Source organism: Podarcis vaucheri (assembly GCF_965113315.1).
Source record: "Podarcis vaucheri genome assembly, chromosome: Z".
NCBI classification, from domain to species: Eukaryota; Metazoa; Chordata; class Lepidosauria; order Squamata; family Lacertidae; genus Podarcis; species Podarcis vaucheri.
Genome location: NC_138758.1, coordinates 1,549,111 through 1,567,636, shown reverse-complemented (window position 1 = coordinate 1,567,636; position 18,526 = coordinate 1,549,111). Strand labels below are relative to the sequence as shown.

General features: G+C 48.3%; 1 protein-coding gene across 3 annotated transcripts in view; it reads right to left on the bottom strand.

Annotated features, from left to right (window-relative positions):
* The window catches only part of GPC3 (glypican 3), a 298,650-nt gene that overhangs the window by 258,407 nt on the left and 21,717 nt on the right, over nt 1–18,526 (bottom strand). The window contains exon 2 of one of the 3 annotated variants that reach the window (XM_082207444.1): nt 16,016–16,210. The exons of 1 other annotated variant lie outside the window; for it this stretch is intronic. In XM_082207444.1, coding sequence (XP_082063570.1) covers nt 16,016–16,210 — 195 coding nt within the window. The remainder of the gene's footprint in view (nt 1–16,015; nt 16,211–18,526) is intronic. One more of the 3 variants, XM_082207445.1, reaches the window with a different exon arrangement.

Here is an 18,526-nt window from a genome sequence, read left to right as displayed (position 1 = left end):
CGGCGCCAAAGATCAAATCCAGCGTGTGGCCTGCTTTATGTGTGGGGCCCGAAACAAACTGGGAGAGCCCTAGTGTCGCCATGGAAGACACCAGGTCCAGAGCCTGTGAGGAGGGAGTGGCATCAGCATGGAAGTTGAAGTCTCCCAATACCAATAGGTTAGGGAACTCCAAGGCCCAGCCGGCCACCGCCTCCAGCAGGCCTGACAGGGTGGCTGCTGGTGCGCTAGGTGGCCGGTACACCAGCCAGACAGCCAAGCTCTCCTCGGAGCCCCACACTAGGCCAACACATTCAATGCCGGGGATCGATGGCGATGGTAGAGCCCTGAAAGAACAATCTTCCCGGATTAATACTGCCACCCCTCCCCCCCGGCCCACAGTCCGTGACTGGTGGAGGACGGAGAAACCCGGGGGCGCCATCTCTCGTAAGGTAACAGTTACCCCTTCACGCACCCAGGTTTCCGTCACACAAGCCAGGTCGACCCCCTGCGAGGTAAAGAAATCTCGCAGGGTAGCGGTTTTGTTGCCTATAGACCTGGCATTGCACAACACCAGTGACGGAGGTGAGTAATCCTTGCTCACCCTACCCTCGTCCCTCGGGATGGGGCGCAGATTGGAAGGGGTACGAGCATATCCGTATCTCGATCCCCTTCGCCTATGCCATCTGCCCCCACCGCCATACCTCCCTCGCCCCACCACGGTAGCAATCCCAAGCCTCATACTAACCCCCATTTAAAATAGAAAACAAAACAACCAAAGACAATTATGCCCAAACAAACCAATCCCCACCCAACTCAATGTCCGACCCTAAAACAAAACAAAACGGAACAAAACAAAATACATAGATAAAAACCACCATTCACGGTGGTACAACAAAGTTAACAATAAAAACACCTTTAAAACATCTTAAAATATATATAGACATGTTTAACATATGCTGCAGCAGCACCAGTGTCCTTAAAGCTATTACGGGGGTGAGCCTGGGCCCCGCCCCCTAGTCCAGATGGAATTAGCCTGAGGAGGGAGAGGCCTTCTGAACACTCACGATGCAGCAGCAGCGATGTCCCAGACCCCAGTGAGGCTCTTAAAGCTGTGGCGAAGGTGAGCCTGGCCCCCGCCCCCTAGGCCAGATGGAATGAGCCTGAGGAGGGAGAGGCCTTCTGAACACTCACGATGCAGCAGCAGCGATGTCCCAGACCCCAATGAGGCCTCTTAAAGCTGTGGCGAAGGTGAGCCTGGGCCCCGCCCCCTCGGCCGGATGGAATGAGCCTGAGGAGGGAGAGGCCTTCTGAACACTCACGATGCAGCAGCAGCGATGTCCCAGACCCCAGTGAGGCTCTTAAAGCTGTGGCGAAGGTGAGCCTGGCCCCCGCCCCCTAGGCCAGATGGAATGAGTCTGAGGAGGGAGAGGCCTTCTCCGACACTCACGATGCAGCAGCAGCGATGTCCCAGACCTCAATGAGGCCTCTTAAAGCTGTGGCGAAAGTGAGCCTGGGCCCCGCCCCCTAGGCCGGATGGAGTTAGCCAGAGGAGGGAGAGGCCTTCTCCGACACTCACGATGCAGCAGCAGCGATGTCCCAGACCTCAATGAGGCCTCTTAAAGCTGTGGCGAAGGTGAGCCTGGGCCCCGCCCCCTCGGCCGGATGGAGTTAGCCAGAGGAGGGAGAGGCCTTCTCCGACACTCACGATGCAGCAGCAGCGATGTCCCAAACCCCAATGAGGCCTCTTAAAGCTGTGGCGAAGGTGAGCCTGGGCCCCGCCCCCTCGGCCGGATGGAATGAGCCTGAGGAGGGAGAGGCCTTCTCCAACACTCACGATGCAGCAGCAGCGATGTCCCAGACCCCAATGAGGCCTCTTAAAGCTGTGGCGAAGGTGAGCCTGGGCCCTGCCCCCTCGGCCGGATGGAGTTAGCCTGAGGAGGGAGAGGCCTTCTCCGACACTCACGATGCAGCAGCAGCGATGTCCCAGACCCCAATGAGGCCTCTTAAAGCTGTGGCGAAGGTGAGCCTGGGCCCCGCCCCCTCGGCCGGATGGAGTTAGCCTGAGGAGGGAGAGGCCTTCTCCGACACTCACGATGCAGCAGCAGCGATGTCCCAAACCCCAATGAGGCCTCTTAAAGCTGTGGTGAAGGTGAGCCTGGGCCCCGCCCCCTCGGCCGGATGGAGTTAGCCTGAGGAGGGAGAGGCCTTCTCCGACACTCACGATGCAGCAGCAGCGATGTCCCAGACCCCAATGAGGCCTCTTAAAGCTGTGGTGAAGGTGAGCCTGGGCCCCGCCCCCTCGGCCGGATGGAGTTAGCCTGAGGAGGGAGAGGCCTTCTCCGACACTCACGATGCAGCAGCAGCGATGTCCCAGACCCCAATGAGGCCTCTTAAAGCTGTGGCGAAGGTGAGCCTGGGCCCCGCCACCTAGGCCGGATGGAATGAGCCTGAGGAGGGAGAGGCCTTCTCCGACACTCACGATGCAGCAGCAGCGATGTCCCAGACCCCAATGAGGCCTCTTAAAGCTGTGGCGAAGGTGAGCCTGGGCCCCGCCACCTAGGCCGGATGGAATGAGCCTGAGGAGGGAGAGGCCTTCTCCGACACTCACGATGCAGCAGCAGCGATGTCCCAGACCCCAATGAGGCCTCTTAAAGCTGTGGCGAAGGTGAGCCTGGGCCCCGCCCCCTCGGCCGGATGGAATGAGCCTGAGGAGGGAGAGGCCTTCTCCAACACTCACGATGCAGCAGCAGCGATGTCCCAGACCCCAATGAGGCCTCTTAAAGCTGTGGTGAAGGTGAGCCTGGGCCCCGCCCCCTCGGCCGGATGGAGTTAGCCTGAGGAGGGAGAGGCCTTCTCCGACACTCACGATGCAGCAGCAGCGATGTCCCAGACCCCAATGAGGCCTCTTAAAGCTGTGGCGAAGGTGAGCCTGGGCCCCGCCACCTAGGCCGGATGGAATGAGCCTGAGGAGGGAGAGGCCTTCTCCGACACTCACGATGCAGCAGCAGCGATGTCCCAGACCCCAATGAGGCCTCTTAAAGCTGTGGCGAAGGTGAGCCTCGGCCCCGCCCCCTCGGCCGGATGGAATGAGCCTGAGGAGGGAGAGGCCTTCTCCAACACTCACGATGCAGCAGCAGCGATGTCCCAGACCCCAATGAGGCCTCTTAAAGCTGTGGCGAAGGTGAGCCTGGGCCCCGCCCCCTCGGCCGGATGGAATGAGCCTGAGGAGGGAGAGGCCTTCTCCAACACTCACTAATATAAAAATCTTCCTATACAAACTAATCACCCCAGATCAGGCAGACTTTGTCCCTGGTTGCAACATAGCAGATCCTATTGGGAAACTACTAAATCTTATAGAACACAGCAAAACAACTGAAGCCTGTGAACGTGGGATTCGGCGGGCACCTTTTGCGCCTCCCCTACTCACGGGGAAACCCAGTTTCGGGGATCCAGAGCAACGTGGGGTGAGTGGCGCGGTGCTTCGAATTGTCTGCTTCTTCCACGGAGCGAAGCCGCATTGCTGTTGCCGGAGAGCGCTGACTTTTTCCTGTGGACAATTTGACTCTAAAGTAATTATCCGTGAGTAGAGCTGAAGCGGGAGAATTGGATTTTTAAACGTTTAATTTGGCATCGAAACGGGGAGGTTCAATACAGGAAGTCCGCCTCCCCCTTTTGTAAATAAACTAAAGCAATGAGGCTGCAAACTGAAGTTTTGGAAAGCCTTTTGTAAAAGACTAAATCTCCATCGGCAAAGAACTAAACCCCCCCTTTGGAGACAGGAGAAGAGGGGGGGAAGTGGTGGACTGAATATGTCTGTAGGAGAGAGTCAAGAGAGTTAAAATACCGCCGCTCTGACCCTGGAAACGGGCTGCTAGTAGGATCGATGTCTTTTGGAATGTTGATTGACAGTGATTAGAACGTTCATTGACAGGTAGCTAAACAAGAGAATACATTGTTTCTACAGTCTCCGGCTATTCTTAAAAAAAAAAAAGGAGTAAAAGTAACTGAAAACTGAAACTAACTTTGGATTATTGGAACTGTGTTTAAAAGAGGGCTTTACTAACTAATACAAATAGAAACTGGTTTCCCCTAGTGGAAGCTTTTGAAATTGGTTGCTTTACAGGAGCTGGGCTAGGGGAATTTCCAGCTGCAAGATAAAAAATTATGAGACTCTGGGATTGACCTTGAATCTCTTAAGTGTTATGGCAAATGGAAAGGAAAAAACAGATGGAATGTCGACAGAAGAGGCCTTAGCGGTCGCATTAGTGAAAATAAATGATTCACTGAAACAGCTTCACAAGAAAACAGACGTGATAAATGTGAAAGTGGATGCTGCAAATATTAAAATAGACTTAATAGACTTAATTGTAGAAAGTTTAAATAATCTGGGACAAAAGGTGAATACCAATACAGAAACCATCCAGAAATTGATACAGGAATCTACTCTGATAGGGCAAACTGCGGATGAAGTCAAGAAGAAAACCCTTGCTGCTGAATGTAAAGCAATACAACTGGACTGGAGGGAGACTGGAGGAGGGCAAATGTAGACTGGAGGAGGGCAAATGTTGTCCCTATTTTCAAAGAGGGGGAAAGAGAGGACCCAAATAATTAGCGCCCAGTCAGTCTGACATCAATACCAGGGAAGATTCTGGAGCAGATCATTAAGCAAACAGTCTGTGAGCACCTAGAAAGGAATGCTGTGATCACCAATAGTCAGCATGGATTTCTGAAAAATAAGTCATGTCAGACTAACCTGATCTCGTTTTTTGTCAGAATTACAAGCCTGGTAGATGAAGGGAACGCAGTGGATGTAGCCTACCTTGATTTCAGCAAGGCATTTGACAAGGTGCCCCATGATATTCTTGTAAAGAAGCTGGTAAAATGCAGTCTATGCTACCACTCAGTGGATTTGTAACTGGCTGACTGACCGAACCCAAAGGGTGCTCATCAATGGTTCCTCTTCATCCTGGAGAAGAGTGACTAGTGGGGTGCCACAGGGTTCTGTCTTGGGCCCGGTCTTATTCAACATCTTTATCAACGACTTGGATGATGGACTCAAGGGTATCCTGATCAAATTTGCAGATGACACCAAACTGGGAGGGGTGGCTAACACCCCAGAGGACAGGATCACACTTCAAAACGACCTTGACAAATTAGAGAACTGGGCCAAAACAAACAAGATGAATTTTAACAGAGAGAAATGTAAAGTATTGCACTTGGGCAAAAAAATTGAGAGGCACAAATACAAGATGGGGGACACCTGGCTTGAGAGCAGTACATGTGAAAAGGATCTAGGAGTCTTGGTTGACCACAAACTTGACATGAGCCAACAGTGTGACGCGGCAGCTAAAAAAGCCAATGCAATTCTGGGCTGCATCAATAGGAGTATAGCATCTAGATCAAGGGAAGTAATAGTGCCACTGTATTCTGCTCTGGTCAGACCACACCTGGAGTACTGTGTCCAGTTCTGGGCACCACAATTCAAGAAGGACACTGACAAACTGGAACGTGTCCAGAGGAGGGCAACCAAAATGGTCAAAGGCCTGGAAATGATGCCTTATGAGGAACGGCTAAGGGAGCTGGGCATGTTTAGCCTGGAGAAGAGGAGGTTAAGGGGTGATATGATAGCCATGTTCAAATATATAAAAGGATGTCACATAGAGGAGGGAGAAAGGTTGTTTTCTGCTGCTCCAGAGAAGCGGACACGGAGCAATGGATCCAAACTACAAGAAAGAAGATTCCACCTAAACATTAGGAAGAACTTCCTGACAGTAAGAGCTGTTCGACAGTGGAATTTGCTGCCAAGGAGTGTGGTGGAGTCTCCTGCTTTGGAGGTCTTTAAGCAGAGGCTTGACAACCATATGTCAGGAGTGCTCTGATGGTGTTTCCTGCTTGGCAGGGGGTTGGACTCGATGGCCCTTGTGGTCTCCTCCAACTCTATGATTCTATGATTCTGTGGAGAGAGAGAGAGTCCCATCCATACAAGGACAACTTGATGAACATAAGCTGACATTTGTTATGATTGAACTTAAAGAAAAACAGACGAATTTGAGGACCAGAGCCCTACCTGAGGAAAAGGAAAGCTTGACAGATTTTCAGGACGAGACAGGACTAACATCGGTTGAGAAAGCGAGGTATTTGGGGGTTAGTATGACCGCCAAAAATGTGAATCTATTCAAGGATAACTGTGAAGGACGTTGGATTGAAGAGAAGGGGGATTTGGAAATATGGACAAATCTGAAGTTGTTATTGTTGGGCCGAGTTGCTGTGGTGGGGATGAGGGTTGCTGTGTTGTCGGGGATGTTGCTTTTGTTTCAAACATTGCAAGTTTTGGATGGGATGGATGGTTTCAGGAGGTGGCAGAGGGACGTCTTTATATTTGTTTGGCAGGGCAGGAAGCCTCGAGTAAAATTTAAGATATTGACGGATGCCAAAGAAGGAGGTGGACTTGCCCTGCCAGACCCATAAACTTTGTTGTAAACCATCTGCTTTTTGCTGGCTGAGAGAATGGCTGCTTCTTGAAAGCACTGAAGTGTTGGATAATGGCAGATGAAGTTGATGGACTATATGGAATTGGCGGAAATGACTGGCAAGATCCGAGACCAGGGAGAAGAGTCGGTGGAAGAAGATTGGAAAAGGTTTAAAGACTATTTATAGAAATATTGTAAAATTAATGAATGTTAGAAGAATGTTGGAATGAAGTTATATGGCTTTAGTAGAAATGTTATAAGGAATTAAGTATAAATAGATGAGTAGAAAATTAAAGGAAAAAATAAGGCAAGAATGTGTTAAGATAATTATAGGATAGAAAACAGAGGAAGATGGAAAGGAATTACTGAAACAATAGAAGTGGAATACAAAAAGGGAAGTGTGAGGAGGTCGTTGGAAATAAGCGAATGAAAGATAAGATATTGAAAATGTTTGAGGTGTTTTTAAATTGTTTTTGTTTTGTTTTGTTCTGTTAGTTCAATGTGTTATGTAGTGTTTCTGTATTGTATTTCTATTGTTCTTTTTTTCTTTTTTTGTTTGTAGTGTTGTGTTGAAACTGTTCTCTTAAAAGACAAAGTCCAGCAACTGGAGGAACGTGTAGCTACGCTCCAAAGAATTAGAGAGCTGGAGCTCTTCTTGGAAGCAACAGAGCACACCGTCTCCACCAAGGAGGAGACAGGGGACTCCCCTGAGAAGGAGTCTAGTTCACCAACACAGGAGCCAGATATATGGAGAAACGTGACTCAAAGAAGTAGGAGGCCCAGGGTTCACTCTGATTGCTTAGAAATACACAATCGCTTTGAGGTCCTCTCCCCTAGCATGGAAGACGAAGAGCAGACTCCATTTGAGGATCTCTCCCTCATTACAGTCGATCAGGTATATGAAGACGAGCAGCAAAGTCAGTCCTCAGGGAATGTGCAGGCGACCTTGGAACGGACAGCTCACGGAAGAACCCCGACCAAACCCAAGAGGAGGCGTGTAGTGGTGATAGGGGATTCCCTACTGAGGGGAACAGAAGCAGTGATCTGTGGGCCTGACAAGATGTCTCGGGAAGTGTGCTGTCTCCCCGGGGCTAAGATCCAAGATGTAACTGAACGACTGCAAGGAATCATAAAACCCACTGACAAATACCCCTTCCTCTTGGTTCATGTGGGAACCAATGACACTGCAAGCAATAGCCTCCAGAAGATCAAAAGAGACTACGAGGCTCTCGGCAGGAAATTGAAGCAACTAAATGCACAAATTGTCATCTCATCTGTCCTCCCAGTTGAACGACGTGGCCCAGGGAGAGAGGGGAAAATAGTGGAAGTGAACAGCTGGCTTCGCAAATGGTGTAAACAGGAACGGTTTGGATTCTTAGATCACGGACTGCAGTTTCTTGAAGATGGACTTCTGGCAAGTGATGGGCTGCACCTCACAACGGTTGGGAGAAATGTTTTTGCCAAAAATCTCAGAAACCTCATCAGGAGGGCTTTAAACTGACTAATGTGGGGGAGGGAGACAGTGCTCCTGAAGGTAGGAGCCTATCAATTAATGAAGATGATCATCCAAATGTCATAGACCAAATGGAGAAAACAGCACACGGACCTAGTGGTGGGAGGAAAAAAACCTTAAATAAGAGACACGGGGGAATGAGTAATGGACTTCAATGTCTGTACACTAATGCGCAAAGCATGGGAAATAAACAAGATGAGCTTGAGCTCTTGGTACAGCAAACTAAATATGACATAATAGGCATCACTGAAACCTGGTGGGATAAGTCCCACGATTGGAATGTAATAATGGGGGGATACAATCTATTTCAGAGAAACAGACCAGACAAGAAAGGAGGAGGAGTGGCGTTATATGTCAGGGATGTGTATACCTGTGAAGAGATCCAAGAATTAGATCCTCAAAGCCAAAGTGAGAGCATTTGGGTCAAAATTAAGGGAGAGAAGAATAACAGAGACCTCATTGTGGGAGTTTACTATAGATCCCCAAGCCAAACGGAGGACATAGATGATGCCTTCCTGGAACAGATGGCCAAGCATGCAAAAGGAAGGGAGATAGTAGTAATGGGGGACTTCAATTACCCGGATATTTGTTGGACGTCAAACTCAGCCAAGAGCATAAGGTCAAACAGATTCCTCACTGGCCTTGCAGACAACTTCATTGTCCAGAAAGTGGGAGAAGCAACAAGAGGAACAGCCATTTTAGATCTGGTCCTAACCAATGTTGATGACCTGGTTAGTGGGGTAGAAGTGGAAGGATCATTAGGCGCGAGTGATCATGCTCTTCTGAAGTTTACTATACAGCGGAAAGGAGCAGCCAAGCATACTAGGACTCAATTTCTTGACTTTAAGAAAGCCGACTTCATAAAACTTAGGGAAGTGCTGGGTGAGATCCCATGGACAACAATACTAAAAGGAAAGGGAGTTCATGATGGCTGGGAGTTTGTTAAGAGGGAGATACTAAAAGCACAACGTCAGGCAATACCAATGAGACGGAAACATGGAAGGTGCCTAAAGAAGCCAGGGTGGCTATCTAAAGAACTTTTAACTGAATTAAGATTAAAAAAGGATGTGTACAAAAAATGGAAAAGGGGGGAAACCACCAAAGAGGAATTCAAACAAATAGCCAGCACGTGTAGACACAAAGTCAGAAAAGCTAAAGCACAAAATGAACTCAGGCTTGCTAGAGAGGTTAAAAGCAACAAAAAAGGCTTTTATGGGTATGTTCGTAGCAAAAGGAAGAACAAAGAAACAATGGGGTCACTCAGAGGAGAAGATGGTGAAATGCAAACAGGGGACACAGAAAGGCCTGAACTCCTCAATGCCTTCTTTGCCTCAGTCTTCTCCGATAAAGAAAACAATGCCCCACCTGAAGAATTTGGAGCAAATGATTCAGCAAAGGAAACACAGCCCAGAATAACTAAGGAGATAGTACAAGAATATTTGGCTAGTTTAGATGTATTCAAGTCTCCAGGGCCAGATGAACTGCATCCAAGAGTATTAAAAGAACTGGCAGATGTGATCTCAGAACCACTGGCAGTCATCTTTGAGAATTCCTGGAGAACAGGCGAAGTCCCGGCAGACTGGAGGAGGGCAAATGTTGTCCCTATTTTCAAAAAGGGGAAAAGAGAGGACCCAAATAATTACCGCCCAGTCAGTCTGACATCAATAGCAGGGAAGATTCTGGAGCAGATCATTAAGCAAACAGTCTGTGAGCACCTAGAAAGGAATGCTGTGATCACCAATAGTCAGCATGGATTTCTGAAAAATAAGTCATGTCAGACTAACCTGATCTCGTTTTTTGACAGAATTACAAGCCTGGTAGATGAAGGGAACGCAGTGGATGTAGCCTACCTTGATTTCAGCAAGGCATTTGACAAGGTGCCCCATGATATTCTTGTAAATAAGCTGGTAAAATGCGGTCTTGACTATGCTACCACTCAGTGGATTTGTAACTGGCTGACTGACCGAACCCAAAGGGTGCTCATCAATGGTTCCTCTTCATCCTGGAGAAGAGTGACTAGTGGGGTGCCACAGGGTTCTGTCTTGGGCCCGGTCTTATTCAACATCTTTATCAACGACTTGGATGATGGACTCAAGGGCATCCTGATCAAATTTGCAGATGACACCAAACTGGGAGGGGTGGCTAACACCCCAGAGGACAGGATCACACTTCAAAACGACCTTGACAGATTAGAGAACTGGGCAAAAATAAACAAGATGAATTTTAACAGGGAGAAATGTAAAGTATTGCACTTGGGCAAAAAAAATGAGAGGCACAAATACAAGATGGGTGACACCTGGCTTGAGAGCAGTACATGTGAAAAGGATCTAGGAGTCTTGGTTGACCACAAACTTGACATGAGCCAACAGTGTGACGCGGCAGCTAAAAAAGCCAATGCAATTCTGGGCTGCATCAATAGGAGTATAGCATCTAGATCAAGGGAAGTAATAGTGCCACTGTATTCTGCTCTGGTCAGACCACACCTGGAGTACTGTGTCCAGTTCTGGGCACCACAGTTCAAGAAGGACACTGACAAACTGGAACGTGTCCAGAGGAGGGCAACCAAAATGGTCAAAGGCCTGGAAACGATGCCTTATGAGGAACGGCTAAGGGAGCTGGGCATGTTTAGCCTGGAGAAGAGGAGGTTAAGGGGTGATATGATAGCCATGTTCAAATATATAAAAGGATGTCACATAGAGGAGGGAGAAAGGTTGTTTTCTGCTGCTCCGGAGAAGCGGACACGGAGCAATGGATCCAAACTACAAGAAAGAAGATTCCACCTAAACATTAGGAAGAACTTCCTGACAGTAAGAGCTGTTCGACAGTGGAATTTGCTGCCAAGGAGTGTGGTGGAGTCTCCTACTTTGGAGGTCTTTAAGCAGAGGCTTGACAACCATATGTCAGGAGTGCTCTGATGGTGTTTCCTGCTTGGCAGGGGGTTGGACTCGATGGCCCTTGTGGTCTCTTCCAACTCTATGATTCTATGATTCTATGATTCTATGATATCATTTTTTAAAAAAAAAACCAAACTCCCACTGACAATTATGTTCCTAGGCACCTTCTTTTAAGCTTTTGATTGCTTAGAATGGAAATATCTAGTAGCAGTATTAACTAACACGAGATTTGGCCCCACTTCCTAAAAACCCTCAAAGAAATTTACTCCCAATCTCAGCAAAATTAACAATATGGACTCCAATACCATAGCATCCAAAGAGGCACAAGACAAGGATGCCCACTGTCTCCCTTCCTATTCATCTTGGCCCTGGAACCTCTTGCAATCCGACTCCGAGCAGCCCCAGGTATCAAGGGTGTGGAAATAAAAGGTTAAATTCCTGCATTGCAGGAGGTTGGACTAGATGACCCTCCTGGTCCCTTCCAACTCAACAATTTGCTTGCTTGTTTGTTTGTTTGTTTGTTTGTTTGTAAAAAGAAGCTCTGAGCTATCAGATTATTTCTTCCCAGCAGTCCTGGTCAGGATATTTCTTAGCGAAACTGCATACTTCCCCCACTTGCATTTGCAACTGAAGTCTAGCATAGACAGAGAATCAGAAACTAGCAACCCTTGACCAGTGCAGGGGACCTGGCAGTGACACTATTCATCACTCTCTAAGCACAGTAACAAAAAGTACTGTGAGACATGAGAGAGGAGGGCCTCCTCAATGGCTGCTTGCAATTTTCTTCCCTGCGAATCAAGACTGGCTTCCCTCTTTGTTGTCCTCCTGTCAGCAGGTAAAGACTGTTTTTTATTCTGGAAGGCTTCACAGAACTAGCTGTTTCTAAGGGAAAGACTTTTCATAGCGCTGTTCGGTTTCTTACTAGATTTGTCCTTATGTTGTTTAGATTCTGTTATAAAACCCCCACAGAGATAGACTGCCAAGACCCCAAATAAATGACCCAGAAGAGGGGAGTCACCACTATCTCACCCTGCTACACGCAGATGGAGAAAGAGCCACAACTTGCTATTTCCCCCTTCTGACAATCCCAGGCTTTTTCTCTGGGAGAATGGTGTTGTAATACCTGCTTTAGCCCAAGTTTCCATGACTGAAAACTTGTTAACACTTTAGGCAGGAAAACTTCCAAAGGCTGCTTACCTGAAGGACTCCTATCATGAAACTCCTCCACTCTTGTCATGGCCTGGGAGTTCATGGTTTGGTTTGTCTGCATTTCAACCTTTCTGCAGCAGCCTTGCATGAATATCAACACACACCTCAGTTTTCAAATAGATGTTTATAACTACCAATCTGTTGCTGTTTAAAACATAAATAATTCTTATTGAAATGTTTGTGGGTGGATGTAGATGCACAGCTCAAAGACATCTGTACAGCTGTGACAGGAGATTATGCAGGTAAGAACAGATCCTTGGTGGTGCTGTTAAGATCACTGTTCTTGAGTACAGAGTCCACAGCAGGGGTCAGCAACCTTTTTCAGCTGTGGGCGGGTCTACCATTCCTCAGACCTTGTGGGGGGCCGGACTATATTTTTTTAAAAAATAACGAACGAATTCCTATGCCCCACATATAACCCAGAGATGCATTTTAAATAAAAGGACACATTTTATTTAAACCATGGGCTGGATTGAGAAGGTGATTGAGCCAGATCCAGCCCACGGACCTTAGGTTGCCTACCCCTGGTCCACAGGGGTGATGATCATTAACTATCCAGACTCCTCCGAGCTGGAAAACTGGAAACCTGTCCTCTTGACCCGTGACCATCTTGGCTGATTAGAGCGTGTCCAGACGAGGTGCGGGTCCCCCTAGGGGATATCATCAATTTGTCCCTTGGCACCGGGACATTCCGAGGGGAACTGAAGGAGGCAGTGGTGCGCCCGCTCTTAAAGAAAACATCATTAGATCCTTTAGATCTATCCAATTACCGCCCGGTTTCGAATCTTCTGTTCCTGGGTAAGGTGATTGAGAGAGCGGTTGCTGAACAGCTTGGTGGGTTTCTGGATGAAACATCGGCTCTGGATCCATTCCAGTCCGGCTTCCGTGCTGGTCATGGGACCGAGACGGCTCTGGTTGCCCTAACAGATGATCTTCGTAGACAGCTGGATCGAGGCAGGTCGGGGCTGCAGATTCTTCTAGATCTGTCAGCATCTTTCGACATGGTCGATCACGAACTTCTGGACCACCGCCTTGCCGATGTGGGGATCCAGGGCACAGTCCTTCAATAGCTGCGCTCGTTTCTCTCTGGTCAGGGACAGAGGGTGGCGCGGGGGGGGACTGTCATCGCGCCACTCCTTGGTGTGTGGAGTGCCTCAGGGTGCGATACTCTCCCCGATGCTTTTCAACATCTTTATGCGCCCCCTCGCCCAGCTTGTCCGGAGTTTTGGGCTGGGCTGCCATCATAGAATCATAGAATCATAGAATCATAGAGTTGGAAGAGACCACAAGGGCCATCGAGTCCAACCCCCTGCCAAGCAGGAAACACCATCAGAGCACTCCTGACATATGGTTGTCAAGCCTCTGCTTAAAGACCTCCAAAGTAGGAGACTCCACCATCAGTATGCCGATGACACCCAACTCTATCTGTTGATTGATGGCCATCCTGACTCAGCCCCAGAAACACTGATAAGATGTTTGGAAGCTGTGGGTGGATGGTTACATGGGAGCCGGTTGAAGTTAAATCCTTCGAAGACAGAGGTCCTCTGGCTGGGAAGGGAGGATATGGGATTGGGGGGGCAACTCCCATCTCTTGCAGGGGTGCAATTAGTGCCAGCACCGTCCTGGCACTAATTTGGGTGTAATCCTCGGCACCTCCCTTTTGGGTGTAATCCTCGACACCTCCCTTTCCATGGAGGCGCAGATTGCAGCTACAACAAAGGCGGCATTTGTTCATCTCCGCCAAGCTAAGCAGTTGGCTCCTTACCTCTCTCGCCCTGACCTAGCCACTGTGATCCACGCGATGGTCACCTCCAGACTGGATTATTGTAACTCGCTCTACGTGGGGCTGCCCTTGAGACTGATCCAGAAACTCCAGCAGGTGCAGAATGCCGCGGCAAGACTCCTTACTGTATAATATTTTTTTAGTTTTCACAAAAAACCAAATCATTAAATTAAATAATATTTTTTTTAAAAAACAACTGTATATACAATCAATGTTAATCCCACATTATGGGATTATTTGACTTGCCTCCCCTGGTCCCTTTGTATTATCATCATTCATTATCATCACTGGAGAGCCAGTGTGGTGTAGTGGTTAAGAGCGGTAGACTCATAATCTCGGGGAACCGGGTTCGCGTCTCCGCTCCTCCACATGCAGCTGCTGGGTGACCTTGGGCCAGTCACACTTCTCTGAAGTCTCTCAGCCCCACTCACCTCACAGAGTGTTTGTTGTGGGGGAGGAAGGGAGATTGTTAGCCGCTTTGAGATTCCTTAAAGGGAGTGAAAGGCGGGATATCAAATCCAAACTCCTCTTCTTCTTCTTCTTCTTCTTCTTCTTCTTCTTCTTCTTATGGGATCTTCGCCGCGAGATCACATTCATCCGGTACTATACCAGCTGCACTGGCTCCCGGTGGGGTACAGGATGAGGTTTAAGGTGCTGGTTTTAATCTTTAAAGCCCTATACGGCCTAGGACCCTCGTACCTACGGGACCGCCTCTCCTGGTATGTCCCACGGAGGACCTTACGGTCTTCAAATAAAAACATCCTGAAGGTTCCAGGCCACAGAGAAGTTAGGCTGGCCTCAACTAGAGCCAGGGCTTTTTCAGCTGTGGCTCCAATCTGGTGGAACGCTCTGTCACAAGAGACTAGGGCCCTGCGGGACCTGACATCTTTCCGCAGGGCCTGCAAGACAGAGCTGTTCTGCCAGGCCTTTGGTCGGGGTTCAGTCTGACTCCCACTCCCCTTTCATAAGAACTTGCATGAAAGTGGCCTCCCAATTTTTCTCACAGCCCATGTAAGTTCAGCACAAACAGTTGGGCCTGGTGAGCATTTAAGGTCCCCAACCCTAATCTGTGGGTTGCCATCTGACTGGATTTTATTCTGATCCTGATCTGATTTGAGGATGTATTTTAATTGATTGTCTGATTTTATGTTAATGTGTTATACATTTGATGTTAGCCGCTCTGAGCCCGGCTTCGGCTGCGGAGGGCGGGATACAAATAATTTATTTATTATTATTATTATTATTATTATTATTATTATTATTATTATTATTATTATTATCCATCCAGTGCAGTAGCCCAAACATCCACATGTGCTGATTTTGATTTAGATAAAATATTATTGATGTAAATCTCTCTCTCTTTCTCTATATATGCTGGGTTTTTTGCTCTATAAAACTCACTTTTTCCCTCCTAAAAAGTAAGGGGAAGTGTGTGCGTCTTATGGAGTGAATGCAGGCTGCACAGAAGCTTTCGCTGCGCAGCGACACCTCTTGCTGTTCTGGCTTCTGAAATTCAGAATATTTTTATTCTTGCTTTCCTCCTCCAAATACTAGGTGCGTCTTGTGGTCTGGTGCGTCTTATAGAGCGAAAAATATGGTGTGTGTGTGTGTGTGTATAAAACATTTTTTGGAAACAAAATAAAAAACCCCACATCCCACCCACTCTAAAAGGCCATAGATAGTTAAGATCAAGCCAAAGGCCAGACTGAAAAGGAATTATTCATTTTACTAAGTTCTAAACATACTTTTTAAAAAAGTGATTGTTCGCTGCTTAGTAGTGTTTTCTCAACGTGTTACCTAAGAAATTCTTACTGCAGTGAGATGATCTATTAATGGACTATGAATACTGTAGGGACCAGCAGACCGCTGATTGCAATATGAGTATTATGTGAGGCAGGAGAAGTGCTGGTTTTTTGTACTACAGCAACAGATTGGATCTCCACTGGGAGATCCCAGAATGAAGTGTGCCAACCTGAAGCTCAACTTCTGAGCAACTCACTGGGCACCTGCAGCAATCATAGTTGCAGCTTAGCCATGTTTCATAAACTCAGGAAGAAGGATGGGGGACTTACTCCCTGACCCTTTGAAGATACCCAACCTGGCATGCCTGGCTATCCTCAGCCAGTGGCCTTCCCACCTCAGGACTTCCAGCAGAAGCTCCACTTACCTGGAAGACCCACCACGCAATGCTGCCACCTACCTTGGAATGTCGCCGCGTTCTGGGTGATGAGGAACTTCAGCTCCATGCTGGCTGACTGCAGGAGCTGCTCCATGTTGGAACGAGCCATGGCTTGGTATTTCTCCTCCATTTTCCGGGAGCAGCATGTCAGGCCTCTAGGGATGCATACCTGCAAATCTGATCCTGCAGGCAGAACATCAGGGAGCATCCCATTAGCACACAGCAAGTCCTCAAACAGAGAGGCAGGAACCGGTATGTTCAGAGACTCTGGGTGCTTTGGTAAAGGAATACTGGAGAGCTCTGGTCTGTGATTGGAATATTTGTGCTGTTCCCTCTCTTTCCACCAGTCAAGCTGCACATTGCATCTGGACCCCAGAGAGGAAGGAGGTGGAACAGGAACCCCTTCATAGCAGCCCTACTGTGAGGTTTTCTTTTTTCTAAAAACTCACAGATATAATTTTGATGCATTTGCATCAACCTGGAGCCCCTCCCCCTCCATCTATTTTGGACCACATCTGCACGGGTTGTGCTGGTTGGGGCTGGCAGGAGTTGTTGTCCAAAAGAGCTAGAGGGCACCATGTTGGCAAAGGCAAGGTCAGGTGTGATTTATTTATATCCCACCTTTCTCCCAATATGGGACTCCCGTCTGCCTACAAAGTGTCTTCCCCAGTGATCTCCTGAGAAAATCTGGGCCAGATTGAGACCTGCTTAGCTTTGGAAAGGGAATGACCTCATGTACCCACAAGACCAGGCCCTGGAACCATCCATTTTAGCAAAGAAAGGGAAGGATTATATTTGGATCAAGCTGATGGCCATGCTCTGCCTCCGTGGTTGGTGGCAGTAGTGCTTACTGAGCAGCAGTTGCCGGAAGCTGCAAGAGGGGAGAGTCCTGCTCTTGCTCTCAGGTCCTGCTTGCGGGCCTTTGTGGCCACTGTGAGAACAGGAGGCTGGGCTGGACAGAGCCCCTTTGGCACTCTTGACCTGCCCTGAACAAGGAGCACAAGACCCTTGCCACTTGCCCTCCAGTAAGTCATCTCTAGTGCACAAATTAAATCTTCCTCTCTTGTTTTATCCATTTTTGTAAGGGCATTAGACTGCAAAGGAATGCCAGACAAGCACCGCCTGTTCTTCCGCTCAATAAAAAGCACATTAAAAACCAAAACACAAAGGGAAATATTAAACACCCCGGGTGGGAGGGGATGCTCCAGTTGCACAGGGCACCGTTGGCTGGCAAGCCCACTTTCTCTGCTACAGAAGGCAACCAGACACCATTCTATCACCACAGGAAGCCTCAGTGAGGGCAGGGAGTCTTTCTGACAGCATGGTCCCTGTGCATCATGCAAAAAGATAGTAACACAGGAGGATGGAAGACATGCCCTCAAAGCATAGCAAGAAAGAGGCAAACCTATGGGCTTTGACGGCAAGTGATATTGAGGTACACTATGCCTGGTCACGGGGGCTCTATTTAGTCAAGGGAATTGGGAGGTGTGTGTCCGACTGTCTGCAGCCCCTCAGGCTTCATATATTTGGCTGGCCCCTGTCAGCAGCCAGGTGCTGGCCCCGCAGGAACGCTTCACCATCCATATGACTCTTCTAGCATGATTCCCCCTTGCACTGAAAAAGCCAGATTGTTTTAAGGAACTTAAATGCAGGGGAAGCAGACCAGGAAATTAGGTTTCAGAGCAAGAGGGAGGGAGGTGAAGAAGTATGGGAGTGAGCTGGACTGTGCCGTTACAGGGAAACAGAATGTGAAAATGACATTGTTCCTTCCTGATCCAGGACTGTGGGAATCAGTGACTATTTATGTTATCACTGATTGATTGATTGATTGATTGATTGATTGCCTTGGTATCCCACCTTTTCCACCAAGGAGCTCAAGGTGGCATGCATGTATCTCTCTCCCTCCTCATTTAACCCTCCCACAACAACCCTGTGCGGTAGGCTAAGCTGAGACAGGCAGAGACTTGCCCCCAAGGTCACCCAAGCAGCTTCTGGGTTGAGTGGGAATTGAACCCTGAAGAAAGAAGAAAGGCCTGCTGGGCTGGATCCAGGGACATTTGGCTAAACCGAAACAGCTGCATCTCACTGCAAAGTGTGGCATCTCCCTCACTCTTTCTGCCCTGCTCTTTTGTGCTGGCCTTCTCAATGTCTACAGAGTTGGAAAGGATTCTCTGGATCCCCTTGTCCAGCACCCTCTACAATGCAGGCATCAGGCAAGAAGTAAAAATTGCCTCCCAAATGAAGAGTTTGCAAAACTGGTAGATTCTCTCACTCACCCATCTCTGTTTTCCAGACCACTTGATGTGCTGCAAATGGCAAACGGCCACCCACGAGGGCAAGCCAACCAGTAAACACATTTGGGAGCCAAACGTTTGTGCTAAATCACACTAAGCTCACTTCCATGCAAGGCTGCTGCAGAAATCTGCTCACCAACAAAGAGGGCAGTTAGACACACCTGGTCACCCCTGGGGAAGTGTTCAGGTGCAACTCTTGTTCTGC